This window comes from Patiria miniata, unplaced genomic scaffold (assembly GCF_015706575.1).
Source record: "Patiria miniata isolate m_02_andy unplaced genomic scaffold, ASM1570657v1 HiC_scaffold_3, whole genome shotgun sequence".
NCBI lineage: Eukaryota > Metazoa > Echinodermata > Asteroidea > Valvatida > Asterinidae > Patiria > Patiria miniata.
In genome coordinates, this window is record NW_024037069.1 from 1,679,598 (window position 1) to 1,700,773 (window position 21,176).

Genomic DNA, 21,176 nt, shown 5'->3' on the forward strand with positions numbered 1-21,176 from the left:
ACTAGAGGGGGTGTAAGTCTTGTGATCCTACTGGAGGGGTTGGAAATTGGCGGGAAAACCTAGTGTGCTTGTGCGCAATTACATAGGCTTGTGTACAAATGCATTGTTCACATAGGGATTACCTCGATCACCCCTGTGGCCAAAATGGAACTGTCAAATGGCATTGAGGAGGGTAGTGTCTGGTTTCATTGACTGTTTATAGGGCCGGAGTGATACCAGGGGTTAATCTGGGTGAATGGTGGACTTTGAGGGGCCGGGTAGCTCAAATTACATTGTGTCAATGATTGGTTCCATGCAGCCGTCTAATATCACAGCGCCAAAAATTAGCACGCGAAGGGTAAGTAGTTATCACTTATCAGACTTCAATAATAAAGACCAAAAACATAGACTCAAGAATATTCAAAAATATAATTTGCTGGCTTGACAGACTTCGAGGCCAGATCGGGCGAAGAGCCTTGCAAATCTGAAAGGACCGCGCGCAATTGTTTTTGAATACCATGTATACTTTTCAACAAAGACCACTTGCCATTGACATTTGCAAGATATTGCCATTGTGCAAGATTTTTCAAAGGGCTTGTTTCCCAACGTAGCTCATGTGATTAACCTTGTGACTCGATTTGATGAGTAAGATACCATATATATAATGTGAATTTTACAATATATTATATACTTTATAGTGAAAACATTAAACACTGTGATAGTTTAAGAAGTATTACTACTATTAATCAAAACTTCAAATAACATTGTAAGCGTTGTACGCTACTGATTAGGATAATTTAGGACCTTGTAATCTACAGAGTGGTCCTACACACATTCTACTTTTCTATCAGGGGCAGTTTTACAAAAAAATGGGGACAGATATTGACACCATTTGTAAGATGATCAAGGTGAACATTTGCACGGTTATGAAACCTTAAGCAATAAAACAGTACAACAGCTCTTTTTAAACTTCAGTTGATGCTTTATTGTATTTGTCAGTTGCGTTGTAGTATATAATAACAGCCGTCGAAAGTGATGTTGGGCAGCAAGGAGAGAGAGATAAAGAAAAAATCTCTTCAGATATTCGACACTACAAGATATTGGTGCTCTCTTAATTCCAAAGAGTTTAAATTCACTCCATTCGAGTGAAAAATTCACCCCTACAGTCAAAAACTAGGGACTAGACGTTTTAGAGTGAAATTTCTTCACTCGTAAAGATATAGTTTTCACTCGAGCTTCGTCGGAAGTGGTTCTTTCTTTAGACTTTTTCAAGAAAACATGAGAGTGATGGGTTGAAAGTTGATATGTACTTAGACCGGAATGTCTTATAGGTGAAAATTAACTTGCCGTCATGATGACGTCATCACGTGACATATGATGTCATATAAAATGAACATATTTCGAAGGCCTATACTCCTGAACTACAGGTCCGATGGGGTTGAAAGTTGGTATGTCCCTGGACCGGGATGTCTTATACATGAAAATTAACTTGACGTAATGATGACGTCATCACGTGACATATGACTTCATATAGAATAAACATATTTTGAAGGCCCATATTTACAGACTACATGTCCGATTGGGTTTAAAGTTGGTATACACCTAGACCGGGATGTGTTATAGATGAAAAATAAAATGACGTCATCATGACATCATTATGAGTCACGTGACGTCACGTTAAATGTTATCTTTGAAAATCAATATAAAATCAACCATGAGAGACCTGAAATTGATGCTTGCGAAAATTGATAATAATCCAGGGTCTTCAATTTTTAAATAACGTGCGAAATAACGTGACCCTTTCTTCCGGTTGACACTGGAAGTGCCTTGTAATTTAAAATTGGTAAAAGATGCGAACTTGATTTCAACATTCTGGAAGGAACTTATACTTGAAATTTTACATGCGACATATGTCACAAAAAGTTACCGGAACGGCCTTGTGTTTGTCCACAAACATAAATCTAGTTGTTTCTTGCTTACAATACCGCAAACCCCCTTCCCCCGCCAACATTTTTCGGAATTATGTATTTTTTTTGCAGAAATACAAATGCTTGCAACCCTCTATTCGCCTGGTTTCAATGTTGTCTGTCAATATGAATCCTTTCCATCATAGTTACGCTTACTATTTGCGTCGTGTCATCATTTCACACCCTTTTAGAGAGACCTGTTTACCCTTCCAGGTGACCCACTGTATCCCCATGTAATCATCGACTGTTGCGTTGCTGTAGAACAAGCCGTTTAGGTTGCTCTGGAACCAGTTACTGATGACGTCACTACCGCAGTAATTGTACCACCAGCCTCCGTGGAATTTCTCAGCGCAGTTGTCCCCGTCAAAGTCATTGTCTTTATCTGGAGTTGAGAAGTACCAATGATTTTGAAGGCGGAGCGAATCATCTGTGTGCAATCAGAAAGGAAGGATCGTCAGACCTTGTATAAGTATATCAATAGATGGCGAATGCTGCACGGACATTTGCAGGAAGGGATCCAGACTACTTACAAAATGACATTTCTTTTTAGGTACGGTCTCCTTTCTTTAGTTTGTTTTCAACGCTGCTCGTAACCCGATTGGTGGGTTTTCAATTTTTGTTACGCTACTAATTTAAATATAATCCATTGCATGTTAATTTGTGTGTTATGTTTATGGGCAAGCAGCCGAAGGAAGCATTTATTTGGGATGTGAGCAGAAACATATTATCGCCTACATATTCAAACACTCAGTAAAATTAATGTTTTTATGTCAGTCTTTTTCTCTGTAACAATGTTAGGGCTCGCCTAGTTGTACGCTCCCTGGTGAAGTGTGAGCGTGTGATTACAAACTGGGGTACGGTGTGTACCCTAATGATTCATTGGCAGTCGGTTCCAAATAATGTGATCCGGTGACTCGATTATTGCAGCTCACATTTATTTATTGGTAATTATTCAGTTATGAGTGGAAATCCGTCGATGTCAAGAGGCTCTTTGATAATCCCAGTTAGAAATGTGATCTGGTAACTCGAATATTGCAGCTCACAATTTATTTATTGGTCATTAATCAGTTTTGAGTAAAAATCCGTCGATGTCAAGAGGCTCTTTGATAATCCCAGTTAGAAATAGAAATGATCAAATTATCACTCAAAATAGTTTCTTAATACAAATTGGATCCTGGCACAGTCGATATAAAATAATTGAAAATAATCCTAATCTCAAATCTAAAGATGATTCAAATCTCGAGATATATCTCTGCAGAAACTTCAGTATCAATCTTCGTTGAAATCCTGGAAACTCTCCCTGTAAAAATCTCTCTACAAATCCTAGAAGAAATCTCTAGATCCAAATCCTCAGTATAAACTCCCCAGACCGGATCAAAAACCATGCGTTACCCTCTCTCACTCTTAAATTCCACAATGCTAACGGACCAGCGGACCCTATATATCAACGGTACAACCTGAATCAAATGCGGACAGGTGACATTCACGAACGACGATCTTGGAAGGAGATAAACTTCTCAATAACGCTAATGTTGAGCTTGATCTTTCTCAACCTTAGTCCAAAAACAACGTGGAGAGAAAGAGAGAGATGGGGGGGGGGGGCAGAGAGGGGGTGGGGGAGGAGGGGCGGGAGAGAGGGAGAGAGAGAATTAACGCGCATGCGCGACTGGCGACATCAAAATACTTCAATATTATCATGCACGATAAACTCTCAAAAAGTGTCTATAATACATAACAACAATGCAGTCATGAATCCAATATCCACAATTTTATTAATACAATCAGATAGGACTCCAGGATTATGACATCTGATAAATCACATACCGCTACAAATAGATGAGAATAGCGCAGTAAAGCCAGAATTTTCTCGTAGACAACTGTGCATGAAGAGAGGTCCCAAAGGAAAAGTACGGAAAGCAAAAGGGTATTATGTACCTGCATCTCCACTCTCGGCATTAAAGTCACCGACATAGAGCTCATAATTGCGCTCAGATGATGGGTGTATCTTGAATTTCCCATAACGAACACGGGCTTCCTCCCCATCGTACGCCCTCAGAGTGATGACCAGCTCCCACCCCCAGTTACGAGTCAGACTATGCAGCTTCTGGTTGCCCAGCCAGAACTCTCCGGTCAGATCCCCGAATCCCTCGGCGTACCCCTGCCAGGTTCGATCGAAGCTCACCGAGCCGTCCAGGCGTCTCTGAAAAACCTGTGAGAAAAGATACAAACAAGGGTATTTAGCGGCGGCGGAACAGTTTTTCAAACTGGCGGCATCTCCAAACAGGGGCACTTGCTAATGCATCTTCCATGGATACAGCAGCGTACGAGCATTCCCCCCCCCCTTTTTTTTGGGGGGGGGTACATCCATGCTGAATGTGGACATATTTTTTTTTGTACTGGACACTACTTGGCCTCCGTAAAATCCAATAGTGTGGGGTCGGGATGGGGAACATCTTCCAAAATCGGGGCGCTCATCAAAGCGACCATTATTCAAACAACGCATTATCTGCCATTTTCCGGGCGCATCGTAAGGGCTCTGGGGCACGGACTTCCCACTATTGCTTAGTGGTTACATAGCTTATCTCAGAACTGCTATGACCAAAGAAAACCTATTTTTAAATGTTCTATTCCTCTCAGAGCTTAATTTACAATCCATCCACCACATTTGACATGTGGCATAGAGCATGGCTTTTAAATAAAATAAGGAACTGTTGACTCACTATGTATCCTTTCCCCGACTCCGGCTCCATGTGGCAGTAGACCTGCATATTCTGGCATGCGTGCTGGATGGTATACACACCACTAGTGTTCTGGCCAGCATCCAAGATCTCTTGACAATCTGCAGGTGGCTCCGTTATGGACCAATTGCTTGATATTAAAAAGAATGAAATGTACTAATGCATATCTAAAAAAAAGTGAAAAAGGGGACAGATTCCACTAAGCTGACGTATGGTGAATAATGATAATTGAAAGCACGCTGTTAAACCATCAGACACACTACAGAGGCAAATTGAAGGACTGTCCCCCAAAACCTTGTTTTGAGTAATCGACGACTGAAGTCGGATATAGTTGAAAAATCATGTCCAAATTGATATTGGTTGTTTTGTATTTTTGAGTAGTCAATGCATCCAAGATTCACACTTTGCATTTTTTTTTATGGGAAAACATACCCTTGAAGAACGTTACATCACTGCCGTTGCAATGGCGTCGCAATAGGTTTTTTGTTCAAAGCCGTTTTCTCAATGAGGTTGGCAAAGATTTATGAGACACTGTTGAAGTTCTTGCGGTATATCTTTGAAATAAACTCGGCTACAAAAATAAATTGGAAGGCCAATGATTTGCGCTTAAACATTATGTACTAAAAATAATCACCAAGATAACATTTTTCCCAACAAAATCAAGAAAAATTATACCAATTATACATGTTTATCGCTACATGGTGAAAAAAAAGCGTACGGAAGCCCTTTAGGGTCAGGCTCCTCTTTCTCTTCCACGGCGGTGTGTTTCTCTTTCACGGCGGTGCGTTTCTCTTTCACGGTGGTGCGTTTCTTTGTTATGGTAGCTGGCCTCGCTTTCATGAAGGGTTACTCGCGGCCTTGACTTATTTATCTCGCGGCTGCGACTCGCAGATCCATTGGAACCATGTAGATGCATCGGATTCTGTAATCCCTTAAGTTCTAAACGACACCTATGTGGAAGGATTCTAATATATGTATTGCTTATAATTACGGAAGACGGATAGTGCCATTCAATAAGGAATTTCCTGTGATCATCACAGAGCGGCTCATGTTTTGCCATGAACACTAATATTTGCATCGGTAAAATGGCGTTAAAAATGTATGTAGCATCGTTATTAATTATGGTGGTGGTAATTTGTTTTTTTCTTTTATTGATAATGGATCAAGGTATTATAGCCATGTATTTCCATTTAGGCTCAGCTAAGAGGACATTCTGTATGCACTTGCTGTAAACCATCTAATCGTCATAATGCGCCTATCAAATGTCCCCCCCCCCCCGCTGTTCCAGGTCCGATGTTAAGATTTTGTCACGTTTTTTGTATGTCCAAGGATGGGGATTTTGGTCACTCAAATTACATTGTTAACATTGGCGTAATCATAGAAAGGCTATCACTAGTGCGCCCCGCGTAAGTATGTCGGGACATGGTCGGTGATTGTCACTTAAATTTTGCCTGAGGGGTGGGGATTTTGTCACTTCAAAAATGACAATCCCCACGTCTTGGACGGGGCAGCCCAGGGGAGGGGTGGGGAAAACAATTGATAGGCGCATAAGTCTTAGGAAACTGAAAAGACGCTAGCGTCAGCAACGTCTGTTTCCACGCAAACACTTGACAGACAGTCTGGATGTCGCTGCCTTCACCTTTGATCCGGTTATGTGCCACTTCCTTAAAACTTTATAACTATTGTATTAAACCAAACGAGCAAATAAGAACAATATTTTTTTGGGGGGGGGGGGGTTGAAATCAACATTTTTGTATAACTCCGGTTGGTGATGCTTGAATATTTCATATTTTATATAAACTATATCATAATTTTTTTCTCATCTCCCTCCAACAATTTTTGGAATTATGTTTTTTTAATTTGCAGAAAAACACAAATACTTTAGGTTAATTTGTCTGTCAATATGAATCCCACCAATTACGGTTACGCTTACCATTTGGATCGTGTCATCATTTCACACCCTTTAAGAGAGACCTGTTTACCCTTCCAGGTGACCCACTGTATTCCCATGTAATCATCGACCGTTGCGTTGTTGTAGTACAAGCCGTTCAGATTGCTCAGGAACCAGTCACTGATGTCGCTACCGCAGCCGTCGTACCACCAGCCTCCGTGGAATTTCTCAGCGCAGTTTTCCCCGTCGTTGTCATGGTCTTCATCTCGAGTTGAGAAGCGTATAATTGTTCCACTCCCGAGTGAATCACCTGGGTGCAATCAGAAAGGGTAACAGATGCTGCATGAACATTGTCATGAAGGGACTGTTTATTAATATTACATTTGAATGGATTTCTTTCTTGTTATTTTAATGTTTGGACATGATCTGCTTTCTTTATTTATCATGGTTAGGCCAAAAAAAAATACTCGCTCTCTGGGCAGTTCGCGCGTCGATTTTAATCATGCGCGTGAACCTCCCCCCCCCCCCAAATTAACACGGAAGCTACAACAGCGCCCTCTCTTGCCGCGCCTCCTCAAATGTGTGTACCAAGGACCCCCAAGAATGGGAAAATTGTACCAAGGCAAATGATAAAGGTCACCAAGGCAAATTATGGAGGACAACAATGTATAATGAGGACACAAAAAACCAAAATAGTACACACCTTGTCTGTACAAATACAAGCTTGAATAAAAAAACACCAAAAAAACAAAACGCGTCGCCGCATCAATTCAGGAACTTCGGTCTGACCAGAGACTGACTCTTTTTTCTTGGCCTGATCTAGCTTCATCTGTTCATGATTCCAATACTGGTGAAATGCTGCATAGGCATCAAACAGACTAATCAACAATTTCAACGCTGCTTTCAGCCTGCTTTATGCTTTTTCTATCGGCCGGAAATTTTCAAAATCTTCCCGTAAACCTCCCTAACTTAAAGAACGTTATGGATTTGTAACATAATCCATTGCATGTACAGCCGTGTTTATATTTGTTTGTTTATAGACAAGTGGCCGGATGAAGTATTCATCTGATATTGACGCAGTCCTAGGAACAGATTATTGTCTACAGATTCAGACATTCGTAATAATGTTTTGGGATCATTTTGATTGTAATTGGATGAAAGAAGCGCAGTTCAACCAGAATTATATCGCAGACAACAGTGCAAGACATGATGTGTGAAAGAAGTCTGAAAGTGAAGGACAATGTAAGTAGTATACCTGCATCTCCACTCTCTTCACTAAAGCCATCGACAATAAGCTTGTATGTGTACTCAGATGCAAATACGTGAAAGTATTCATAACGAATACGGGCTTCTTCCCCAGCGAACGCCCTCAGAGTGATGACCAGCTCCCGTCCCCAGTTACGAGTCAGACTGCTCAGCTTCTGGTTGCCCAGCCAGAACTCTCCGGTCAGATTCCCAAATCCATCGGCGTACTCCTGCCAGGTTCGGTTGAAGCTCACCGAGCCGTCCAGGCGTCTCTGAAACACCTGTCAGAAACGATATGAGTTACGGTAAATTTGGGACACGTTTACCACCACCGCTTTATGATTGTTTTGTGGTTGAACGTTTATAGCGAGTCAACGCTGCGCTGAACAAAATCCAAAAGTTTTCTCAACTGACGTACCTGCAGTCCAGATACACGTCGAAGCATTTTTGTGGAGTATGAAAAAGACCCCCCAAAAAAAACCCACCAAAAATAAGTACACCTAAGAAAAATACTGGCCATTTCAGACATCAACCAGACTAACAGGTATCAGAGTCTTTCCGTAGTTAAATCTTTCATTTCTATTTTGGGAAGGACATCAGGGTGAACATTTTAGTTGCTTTAATCGCTTTGTTGTTCCGAAAAACCTATGGTTATGTTCAACTTACAGGAACGGATAAACCATTTTTAGTTTGTATGGTGCAACTTCCGGTTTCCCGTTAGCTTTAGCGCGTGTTTGTTAATTAATGTCACTGGCTCAGTATTCAACAGCACACGTATGCACGGGCGTTCCATTATTGTATAGCCATTGGATTGCTTTTCATGAGCACCAACCCCTTACAAAACAGTTCTATAGAATTCTTAAAAAAAAGTTTTATACAGTTCTATAGAATTCTACAGGCTCGCCAATTCTCTGTAGACTTTATATAGTCTATAGAAATTGTTAACTCTATAGAATTCTATAGATTTCTATAACATTTTTTTTTCTATAGACCCCAAATTTCTTTAGAAAGGTATAATTTTTATAGAGAAAAATAATTTCTATACGGAAGCATACATTTTATAGAGAAGTACATTTTTTTATGGAGAAGTACATGTATATCATTTAAGAGTCATTTCGTGTAAATACTTCATATAAGTGTCCACGCTCAAAAAATCGAATTTTTTTATACTTTGTGGGATGAAAGGACTTTAGGGGCAAGTAACCAAAAGAGATTTTTTATCCGATATTTTGCCCGTTGCCATGGTTACGGGCCATTATGTGTTTTGGCAATTTTTCGGCAATTTTGAGGCTGCAAAAACCCTCATTTTTTTGCATTATTTTCAAAGGTCATCAAGCCAAACTGCAAAGTAATGTCACAAAAGTAACTATATCACGACAAAGTATCAACCTTACCCTTACAAGAAAAAAATAAAAACACTTCTGAAAAATCTCCTTTATATTATTTTTAGGCCCTATAATACAGCATGTTTTTACAACTAGCAAAATTGCATTTCTTACCCCATTTTTATCCCTCCAAAATGGCACTTGCCAGGGCCATAATTTCCCTTCGGCTATGGTTAGTGCAGACATTGGTCTTTTCATATCTGGTGAGACAATTTTGGGTTATTGTATAGCCTTTGTGCAGTAGCGCTCCAAAATTGTAAATTTCACAAAAACCTTACAAAGTGTATTTTCAGTGTTTTCCTTTGTTTTGGGTATATAAACTTGTATAATTGGTATTGTTCATGAATCTAGCACATTTTCACAAACAGAATTAGACTGTGTATCATTTTTAGACCATTGGATGAATAGTAGGTAGTGTACTTCCCCCACACCTGGCTAGGCCCCGCCCACTCCCCATGTGCCACCGAATTTTGAACGTGTATGTTGCATAACGAAACAAATGTAAATAAATAATATGCAAGTGAACACTTTAGAAATAACATAGAGTTCCTTTTCACAGCCTCCCTTTCCCCTACCCCCGGGGGCATTGCTTGGGGTTGATGGTGGGGTGTGACCACCCACCAATAACTTTGCAATGCCGGTACAATCATTGTCACAAGGGCAAAACTCATGTGATTGCAAGCCGCAATGAATAATAATGGCCATATCCATTGTTCTCTGATTGAAGTGCACCATTATTCAAATAATGTCCAGTCCTTCCCCTCCCAGCTAGGCTCCGCCCTTACTTTGCCACCAAATTCAGATTGTGATTTCTGCATGTTTTTGCCTAAAGTAAATTGTAAATACCAGATATCAATTTGAAGTGAACTTTTTACGATCTACACCAACAGCCGTCTCACAGATATATAGCCCCTTCCCCTGCCACCCCCACTCCCAAAGCTCAAAGAGAACCACGCCCTCCCCAACAAGTCAACAAGTACAATTGTGTTGAGATTACATACATGCATATGGCCTTGGGGAAAGTGTAAATTGAGGAGAAGAAGGGGTGTGTATGTCGCAGGGGTGGGGGGGGGGTGGGAAGGGTGATTTGGACACATGCATGTACGCTGTACACATTTGTTTATATTGCAAGCTACTCTGGAATTACAGTAAAAGGTGTGGTGAACAAAATGACGTTTATTTTATAATTTTCAAAACGGAAAAGATCTGTCTATTTAGAGAGCAACTAACTCTTATTTGTTTATATTGAAATACATGTACTTTAGAACAACGATCACTCCAGTGAAAGCTCAGAGAGAACACAGCATCAATTTGATTGCATGAATTTCACTCTGACTTGACTTGGCTATATTACATGTAGTAAGGGTCTGAAGTATTGTTTTAGTGGGATTGTCCTCCAAATTTGTATTTGCCTGATCAACATGAAGTTTTGTGGCACCAAATACACCCCTGTAGTGTGCTTATTATTACCATGGCAACGGTTGTAAAGACATCAGTGCTCATAAACTAAAGTCAAACATACTTCCATTTTCAAGCCTATCACGGAAGTATTATTCTATGACTGTAATTCATGGCTATATAATTAACAACAATACATGCTCAGTATGTAACGTGGCCGCCATTGGTGCGAGAAGCGCATGTTATTTTCACCTTTCAATCTGTACCATTTTCTTTGTTTTGAAGTACGTTTTTGATAGTTGTTACATGAATGAAATGCAGAGCATTAAATAACATCACCACAATTTTGTATATTTACATTAGTTTTGCCAATTCGGGTTGAAAACCCACACATTTGTGGAATAAAATCAGTAATTATAAGTCCCTATGGCAGCAACAATGGATGCATACAGTTGCTTGACAGGAGATGAATGTTTACACAAAAATACAGAAATTATGCCCAAAATGTTATCTAGACAAGGGTTTGGAAAATATATAAAAAAGCTCCAGTGGTAACGGCAATAGAACCAAGAATGTCATATTATAGAGTAATTGTCAACCAATATTTTCCTGCCAAATCGGTTGTAGGAAAATCGGTCAAAGTATATGCAAATCAACATGGGATCACAGTGTGCTGTACCCCTCCCTTTCAGAAAAAAAACCCAAATACCTGCCAGAAAGGGTTAAAATCTGTAAGCACTTGTGGTTCGGTGGGGAAGTTGATTTTTTTTAAATTAACACATTAACAAGACATTCCATGCTTGAATACAAAAAAACCCTGTAATTAATAAGCACCAATACATTTAGATAGCTTGCCATGTAACAATGGATGCACCACAGATGTGGCCATGTTCACTGCTGATGACAGTTTGGAAGAGACTCAAAATGTCACGCTGATTACGAAATTACGATTTTAGAGGGCATAGCAGCACCCATAACGGTACTATATCCGACTTTATATGTGCTTGATCTGACCATATTTACACGTTCAATTCAATCAATCAATATAGAGGCCATTTTGAGTTTTCACTAGAGTGATAGTTGTTTTAAAGTACATGTATTTTAATATAAAAATATGAGTTATTTGCTCTCGTAATCGCAATATCACTTCTTTGTATTTAAAATAATAAGATAAATGCAATTTTGTTAAAACAAATTTCAGCATCATGTACATTTTCCATGTACATGTACCCATATTACACCCCCCCCCGCGCTTTCCAGATATTCCAAACCACTCCCACGTTGACAAAAAATAGCGAAACCTACATAGTGTATGTAAATATGTGGACTTTCCGGAAGGCAATATGTAACCCTTACAATAATACATAAGCTGTACAATTCTTTGGGAGGGGAGGGATAGTTGCTCATAATGAGCACTGGAGTAGGAAGAGGGATGGCAGGGGGTGGGCTGTAAGACGGGTACGCCAGTTGGTGTAGATTATGAAAGCTTCACTGGCAAATTGACATCTATTTACAATATTAATTTAGGCAAATACATGCAGAAATCAAAATCTGAATTTGGTGGCAAGGGAAGGGCGGGGCCTAGCTGGGAGGGGAGGACTGGACATCATTGGAATGATGGTGCACTTCAATCAGAGGACAGTGGACATGGCCATTATTCATTGCGGCTTGCAAACACATGAGTTTTGCCCATGTGACAATGATTGTACCGACAATGCCAAGTTATTGGTGGGTGGTCACACCCCACCCTCAACCCCAAGCAATGCTTCCGGGGTGGGGGAAGGGGAGGCTGTGAAAAGGAATTCTATGTTATTTCTAAAGTGTTCACTTGCATATTTACATTTGTTTCGTTGTGCAACATACACGCTCAAAATTCGGTGGCACAGGGGGAGTGGGCGGGGTCTAGCCTGGTGTGGGGGGAAGTACACTACCTACTATTCATCCAATGGTCTAAAAATGATACACAGTATTATTATGTTTGTAAAAATGTGCTAGATTCATGAACAATACCAATTATACAAGTTATTACTCAAAACAAAGGAAAACACTGAAAATACACTTTTAAGGTTTTTGCGAAATTTTAAATTTTTGGAGCACTACTGCACAAAGGCTTTACAATAACCCAAAATTTTCTCACCAAAGATGAAAATACGAATGTCTGAACTACCCATAAACGAAGTGAAATTATTCTGTGTGCCCTGGCAAGTGTCATATTGGAGGGTTAAAAATGGGGTAAACATGCAGATTTGCTAGTTGTAAAAACATACTGTATTATAGGGCCAAAAGATAGTATAAATGAGATTTTTCAGAAGTGTTTCTATTTTTTTCTTGCAAGGGTAAGGATGATACTTTGTCGTAATATAGTTACTTTAGTGACATTACTTTGCAGTTTGGCTGGATGACCTTTGAAAATAACGCGAAAATGAATTTTTGCAGCCTCAAAATTGCCGAAAAAGGGCCAAAACACAGTTACTACGCAGGGAATTTTTCTTTTCACAACTACAACTATTCATGCAAATATAACTATTTAGTTTGAGAATGTGGAAGGAGAAACGTGCAGTTATGTGCCATCTGCATTTTAATTGTAATTAGTCTTTCAAGAGAGACCATACATCATGATATAGTATGATATGTAATTAGATATCATACTTTATATACATATAGCAATACAATCATCAAATCAGGATACCCCTACCTATATGCAGCTCGCCCAACTCCCTGTTTATCTGGTGCTTCTAGAAGCACCAGATAAATAAGAAGTTAGAATAAACAAAAGGCTATACCGAATCCAATTAACCCCCAGCTTAGGCGTAGCCAGTTGGGGGGGGGGGGGGGGGGGGAGGGGGTAAGGTGGTATTTAACCCCCCCCCCACCCACCCACCCCCCGCCAATATTTTGTAAAGACTGCCTTTTCCATTCAAAGGGCCTTTTTCAACAGGCTTCCCCTCCCAATAATTTGAAAAGAGTGCCCTTTTTTATGAAGTGCCCTTTTCAAAAAGAACTTGGTGCCCTTCATCTGCCGTTTTGGGTGCCTTTTTTAGAATTTGGCACATGTAGCGCCCTGAAAAGCACACCATATTTTGGCCCTTTGTGTGCATAATTGTCGTTTTGAAAAGCGCCCACATCGACAGATACTATCTATCTTCCCCCCCCTCGCTTTTTAATTTTACGGAGGCCAAAAAAAACCTGTCTACATTTCACAACGGATGTGCAAGACCCTTTTCAAAAAGAAATACCCCCCCCAATAAAATGACCATGCTACGCCCCTGCCCATGCCTATGGCCAGCCCCATACAACCCGGATACAGAATGAGTAGTGACCACCAGCTAAGACAGGTCAGGCTACAACCACTTGTATTGCCTTCCGCTGATAACCCAGTCTCACCTAACATGTTTTATAGTTCCATGCATGTGGCATGTACACACAACCTTGCATACCAGTCAGTACCAGAAACTGCCTGTGTGGCAGATTCGAATTCAGTCAGTTGGACCATGAAGGTATGGCGAAAGGATCTAGGAATGGATTTACTGGAAACAATAAATTCATGAAGTTTGAGACCAAATTGCTCAAATCATGAATGATGGCAGTAACGTGCATGCCTATGAAACTTTCAAGAATTAATTGCTGTTCTTGCGAACACATATGATTGAGATTTTACTGTGTGTGCCTACATCTCGGGATGATCACAATTTTCACGATGCTGTACTACTCTGCTAGAAAGAATAACGGAGGACTTGATAAGGGTGAAAACGATGGTGACTGGTGAGTTGAGAAGATTTAATTTAAAACCAACTGATACCTATGTTGCAGAAAAGAATGGTGACATACATGTTATATTAATAAGGGAATAACAGTGTGAGGAGCCGGTCTTTACTGCGTGATAATGACCGGGATTTGGGGTGACTGCTGTTAATGGACCGATACCTTTTTAACGAAATAAACAGTTAAAATGCTCCAATTGTGTGACTTTTTACCGGCGATATTTTTTAGACTTTTTTGTGTTCATGTTCATGGACCATATTTTAGCTTATGCATGGTACCCTGTCTCGTCCATAAGCGTTGTTATATACACCACAGCCGGGCCCAGGCTGCGTTGGACAATTGCAACGTCTTCATTGCGTACGCGTATGACTTCTGCTGCCGTAGCCAAACAAATTACACCAATGTTTTCATATTTTACACATTCCTTGTGTCCAGAATTACAAAGATGCTTGATTTAGGAAAGGTAAATATGTCGATGGGCGAAGTATTTACAGAAAATAAATCGTAGATCTACGTTTTCGTCGTAACATCCTCAGTATAGTGCACTGCCACTGTACGATGTCGTTTCAAAACTTCCTTACGTGCGCGCACCCATAGCAACTGTGTTGCGTACGCGCGCGTCAGTCTCACGCGAAGGTGGTTGAGCGCATGTGCAGTGCTGTATTGTTACAAGCTGCCGTATGACTGTTGTAAATTTGGCCAATCATTGCTTTCCATGGGGCTGGATCAATGCTGGTTCAGGGGCCATTTATTCGCTTGTTCCTTGAAGACGGTCTTTCTATCACCGTTAATGCCCGGCCACGTGATCGAGTCTCGACCAATCAGAAACCATCAATGTGTGGTTTTACAAACTTGGCCTGGATCGTTCTCACCACAAATCTAATTCTTTCTTGCAATATCTTTCTCATGATGAAATTTGGGTTTTTTTCCCACCTGAATTTATACATGTGTTATTATGAGACATTTACAAGTTTCAAACATTTTCACTTGTACAACATTTTTAAAAATGTGTCGTTTATTTATCTGCCATTGTTTAACACAGGAACATTATTATCCGTGTAAGTTTTAAGTTACTACTTAGTTTTATTCATAATAAGCTAGGCGTCATGAACTTTTATGTGTCTTTCATTAAGTGAATATTTGTTTTCACCACATTATTCGTGTACAGACTGTATTCATTATTGGTGCCTTTGATTGTAATACACTGCCCAGGAAAGATATCTGCTCATCCTCTACATGCACAAATTTGTAACTTCAGAAGAAAAAACAAATAAAACGAAAAGAATATTATGTCTGTCCAACTATAATTGTGTCATATTTGTTTTCGTTATTCTTTTTAGTAAAGAGTAACACCATTGTAATGTCACATTTTAAAATTAATCGAAATCTTGATAAATTTTTAATCAACTTTTTTCTCTATAGAAATGTGTCAAAATTTCTGTAAGAAATGTATTGAATGTTTCTAAAGAATTCTATTAAGCGAAGCTTATAGAAAAGGGCCTAACTTCTATAGAATTGTATAGAGTTCTATAGTCTATACAATGCTGCAAAACAAGCTCCACATTTTCTATAGAGTTCTATAAAATGTATTTATAGAAATTTGAGAAACCCTCTATAAAATTCTTAAGAGTTTTATAAAATAGTTCTATAGAAAAGGCCTAATTTCTATAAAATTCTACACATCACTGTATAGAATTATTGCTCATTTTTTTTAATAAAATATCTATAAAATTCCTATAAAACCTTATGGAAGACTTCTAAACAAACTGTATGAAATGTCTATAGACAAAATTCTATAGAATGCTCTATAGAATTCTTTCTTATAGAATTTTAAAGAACAATATTCTACATTAAACTAGCTTAATTCTATACGATTTTGTTCATTGCTCTATAGAAAAGGCCTAATTTCTATACAATTCTACACACCGCTGTATAGAGTTATGGCCCATTTTTTTTAAATATAATATCTATAAAATCCCTATAAAGCCTTATAGAAGACTTCTTAACAAACTGTTTAAAATGTCCATAGACAAAATTCTATAGAATGCTCTATAGAATTCTTTCTTATAGAAAGGACAACAGTTCTCGGTACAAGTTGAAAACACAATTGCCACAAGAATATGTTTCTCAATGTCAAATACATCAGGGGGCCAAATTGGCAAAACACCTTCCAACCATGTTATTGTGAAATACAGCATTTTCGTCTGAGACAATAAGGAACTTTTCTCACCGTGTATCCTTTCCCCGACTCCATGCGACAGTAGACCTGCATATTCTGGTGTTTGTGTCGGATGGTATACACACCGCTAGTGTTCTGACCAGCATCCACGATGCCTTGACAATCTGCAGGCAGCATCGACGGCTCAGGGGTGGTGCTGACAACTGGTATTGTATCGGTAAGAGTCGATGTGACAGGTGTCGACCAGGGGGAAACTGTAGGAGTCAACTCTGGGGCAGTTTCAGTGACTCCGAGCGTCGACTCCTCCAGTTTGTTCTCAGTGCAGTTGAACCAACGGCTGATGACCTCAGCAGTCACCTCCGGCAGCATGTCCATATACAACGGTGGATCCTGTCCCTGCATCTCAGGTGCGTAGCGGTGGTAATGACCGCCCAGTCTGACCCCTGTACAAGTGCAAGGATCGCCCGGCGGCAGGACAAATCTCCCAATGCGCTGGCCGCAACCGCGTGAGTCTAGGTCGATCATCGGGGTACAGATTTGGGCTGAGACCGAGCTGACTACTGCATTATTTAGTGAGAAAAATAAAGTAAAAGTAAATGAATGAAAACGTCGTGTGGAACCACGGTTACAGCCCGATAGTCCGAAGGTTTGATAGGCCGAAGGTTTTGTAGTCCAAAGGGTCGTAAGTCCAAAGGTTCGCTAGTCGGGAGGTTCAATAGTCCGAATGTTCGATAGTCTGAAGGTTCGATACTCCGAAGAGCCCATTAGACAAAAAAATAGAATAAGGTTAATTAATCCGAAGGTTCATAGTCAGAAGAGACAATAGGGTGCCATAGTACGAATCGACAATAAGGTTCGATAGTCCGAATACAGTTCGTCAGTCTGATACTTCGGACTATCGGACCTCACTGTTGATTCGGGCTACTGGACCTTATTGTCGATTTGGACTATCGGACCTTATTGTCGATTGGGACTATTGGACCTTAAAGTCTTTCGGACTTTCCACCCTTGTTGTCAGTTCGGAATAATTCACCTTCTGACTACTGAGCCTCATTTTCGTTTCGGACTGTTAAACCTCCGGACTATATTGTTGATGTACCCTAACGTGGCGCGGCCCCTAACGTCGTGCACTTTTATTTTTCGCTTGTAGCGCCTAGCTAGAGCAAAAGTTTTAACTGAAATTTCTCAGAAAGTGAAATTTCATCACGTTCTAAACACTCCCGTTCATAAATCGCGAGTTTATTTACCCGTTACAAAGTTAAAGGGAAAATACAACATTTGCAAACATCAAAAAATAAAACTACCAAATCATTTTGAAATACCTTGCTGGACTTTTGGTGAATGACAGTGTAAAGCAGCCTGTAAAATCATGGCACCTGGTATACTGTCATTTTCAAGAAAAGTGGTATTTTTGTATCAATTTCCAACGCTGATCGGCCGATCAGCGTTGGAAAAAAAACTTGCTTTTTATTTCAAATACTGGCCCCAATTGACCATCGCACTTGTTTGCAATCGATTACAAACCTATGAACGGGAACGAGCCAGCTAGACTGTTTCCCTGACCTTACAATTCCCCAATGTATGTAAACTGCTCTGTTTCTTCTTATATGGAGTCAGGGAACCAGACTACAGGAAAATGATTGTTTTTCTTGGTTTTTATAGCATTTTCGAACCCAAAACCTCAAAAAAGTTGGTGTAACTATATTTGCTATATATTTCCAAACCCCCAATTCCATCCATTTCTTAAAATTACAGCAAAAGCAAATGATGTGTATTCCCTTTAAAAGAAAAAACATATTTTGGCGTGATTTTTCGATTTTATTTTTAAGTGCAAAGTAAACCCTTTGAAAATGCCCCGAAAAATAAGAAAATAATTTTCTGACAAACATATGGCTGGGTTTGTAAGTAAAGATAATAATGATTTATCAGAATTTGTCAAGTTTACAGAAATTCTTAAATGTTGATATAGAATTTTCTGAGATTTATTCAAGTGCGCCACGTTAGGGAACACCCCGCCAATTTGTGCCCAATTTCCGGACGCAACCGTTTTTTGCATTTCGGATTAAATTTTATGAAACCGAAATTGTTCACAGAGGTTAAATAGCAAGCAGTGAAAAGGTAAAAGTACCAGTATTTCACTGCATGAATTTGAGGTTTATCAACAAAGAGGTTTTGCAACACTACACGAGGAAAGTTGGGTAAGCTTCGAAGTGCGCCACATTAGGGAACACACTATATAACCTTATTTTAAATTCGGACTATCGAGCCTTCGGTCACCGTTACTACGAACTGATACTCACGAGCGCGTCAGTGCGCTGCACGCGCGCGTATTTACAGAACCGGGATATTTTGGGTTTCACGAACTGACATCCTCCACAGTGCTAGTGCTGCACTGTTAGAGCACACCTGCTACATTTTCTTTTTCACGAACTGGCACCCAAGCATGATGCGGCAATCCAGAACGAAAAAAAAACGGTTTAAAAGGTTCGACACGTATTTAATCTTTCCGTGTACTGGTGCGATTATACGCATTTTTTTCATTAATAAGCGTTTTAATTGGTAAAAATAAGCTCATTGTCAGTTTGTGAAACCGAAAATGCACGGGGGCGCTCTAAAAGTGACGCACTGTTGCGAAAACCCAAAATATCACGGTTCTGTAAATACGCGCGCGTGCAGCGCACTCACGCGCACAGTTCGTGATGACGGTGACAAAATGAACCCTTGGACTAATAACCCATCGGATTAATGAACCCTCGGACTATTGCATCAAATGTTCGGTATACGAACCTCATTTCATTTTAGGACTAACAAACCACCTCTTATGGGAATTTTGTGCATTCGGAGTATACCTCCGGACTAAAGAACCTTCGGACTATCTGACCTTTGGACTATCGGGCGGCCCCAAGAACGTTGAATGGTGTACCGTCAAGAAACGACTTTTTCTTGAGCAGTTTTATTCGTGTCGAACAGAATGACATATATGAACTACTGAGGCAAAATAAGGAATGTCCCCAAAAACCTTGTTTTGAGTAATCGACGTCTAAAGTTGGATATATACTGGACAAATCAAGTTAAAATCGAAATTGATTATTTTGTGCTTTTGAGTAGCCACCGTATTCAAGATTCACACTACGCATTTTAGTTGAGACGAAAATTACCCACAAAAGTGGAAAAATCTGAAGAACTCTTTTCACTGCCGTTGGAGGCGCAATGCGTGCTTTTTTTTTTAAAGCCGTTTTTTTTTTCGAAATGAGGTTACCGAAACTTGGCAGGACACTGTTAAAATTTCTGCGTCAAATTTTTGGAATAAATTAAGCTACACAAATATATTTGGTATCATTGGAAAGCAGATGATTTGTACTTTTACCTGATAAACATCACGTGAAAAGTCAACGTTGGGGGGTATTCCTCATTACGCTATGGCAGGTCACATTTACATTTTCACCGAAATTGTAAGATGAAAAAAAAAAGAATCTGGTTCAGTCAAACTGTGTCGTAAATCGTAAATAACCAAAATCCCAATATTGAACGCCGTGGAAATTCGAAAAGCTGGGGAAGGGGGGGGGGGTGGGCTGCCGGAGCTGTTCGCGAATTTGTTTCCCAAAACGACATAAGCAATTGAGAACAAAATTTCTCTTTAAAAAAAAAATGGAAAATGGGTTTCAAACTCACACCCTCCAAACTCAAAACCATGCCATTATCCAGCCGAGCCATCGCAGAGCGCGACAGCAAACCGCGTAATTCGTGGCATTATATACCTGCGTACGTATAATAAAAGTATCATAGAGGGCGCTCAACAACCATTCAAACGATGATGTTTGGAAAAAAAATAATTCGCGGCCTGGACACCACATTTCACTAGGTGGCGCTCTTCAGGATATATCAATATGTATGATCGCACTTACATGAAAAGAGAGCATTTCAAAAGCTATTGTACTTTGTTTCTCCATTTTTCGGTGCTAGAAAATAATTTGGGTTGTTTGGATGTTCGAAAATTACCTGTATAATCATCTGTTTTCCTCATCACGCACAAGTGGAGGTGAGATTCAACAGCCCATCCCCCGTCTAAACGTTGGAGGAGGGGGTTATATACCCCCTCCACCCCCTAACACACACACGCATAGAAGTGGGGTAGTTCCTTCCTTTCCTTTTTTCTCGTGTATTACAATTTTGCAACGTCGCACACTTAATGTCGAAATGCTCTTATTTTAACCATAGTTTTTTTTCCTGGGCTGAAACTCGGACTTAATATCCCTTTTCTAAAACTTTTCCATTTGCGACGGATCAACCAACCTTGGAAAGTCGTAGTTTTTGAGTAAAATCCATATATCTATTTCGCGAAAAACCACCTCTGCTCTCACAGTTACCCATTTATTCCTGCGCGGTGACAAGCAATAAGTGACAAAGTGCCTTGTTCAAGGACACACGCATCGCAAACCCAGGCTGGACTCGAACCCACAACCTGAACAGTTATTACCGTGCCCCATTTTGTTGGTTTGATGTTCCAGATTACGCCACTACGCTCATTAATTACCGGTACATGCCACAGACCCATTGTAGATACATGCAGAATATTGTAATCGAAAGAAGTTGATGGTTACTGACGTACCTATAGCAATTAGTGCTGTCAGC

At 39.9% G+C, this 21,176-nt stretch overlaps 1 protein-coding gene across 1 annotated transcript; it reads right to left on the reverse strand.

The window, feature by feature from the left end:
• Positions 1-1,910: 1,910 nt before the first annotated feature.
• On the reverse strand, positions 1,911-20,568 carry LOC119738039. Its single transcript, XM_038212757.1, has 7 exons — positions 20,544-20,568; positions 16,596-17,104; positions 7,831-8,101; positions 6,618-6,885; positions 4,667-4,814; positions 3,882-4,155; positions 1,911-2,373 (listed from the first exon to the last, which is right to left on the reverse strand). The coding sequence occupies exons 1-7, from the start codon at positions 20,566-20,568 to the stop codon at positions 2,102-2,104; spliced, it is 1,767 nt and encodes a 588-aa protein (XP_038068685.1). The 3' UTR covers positions 1,911-2,101.
• Between the last annotated feature and the right edge of the window lie 608 nt (positions 20,569-21,176).

Bases quoted from the DNA above. Each gene is read 5' to 3' on its own strand.
- LOC119738039 (XM_038212757.1), bottom strand. From the start codon at position 20,568: ATGAGGAAAACAGATGATTATACAG. The intron at 8,102-16,595 runs GTGAGAAAAGTT...CGTTTCTGACAG, and splicing joins AGTCGGGGAAAGGATACACG to GTGTTTCAGAGACGCCTGGA. The intron at 4,815-6,617 runs GTAAGCGTAACC...TTTAATATCAAG, and splicing joins ATGATGACACGATCCAAATG to CAATTGGTCCATAACGGAGC.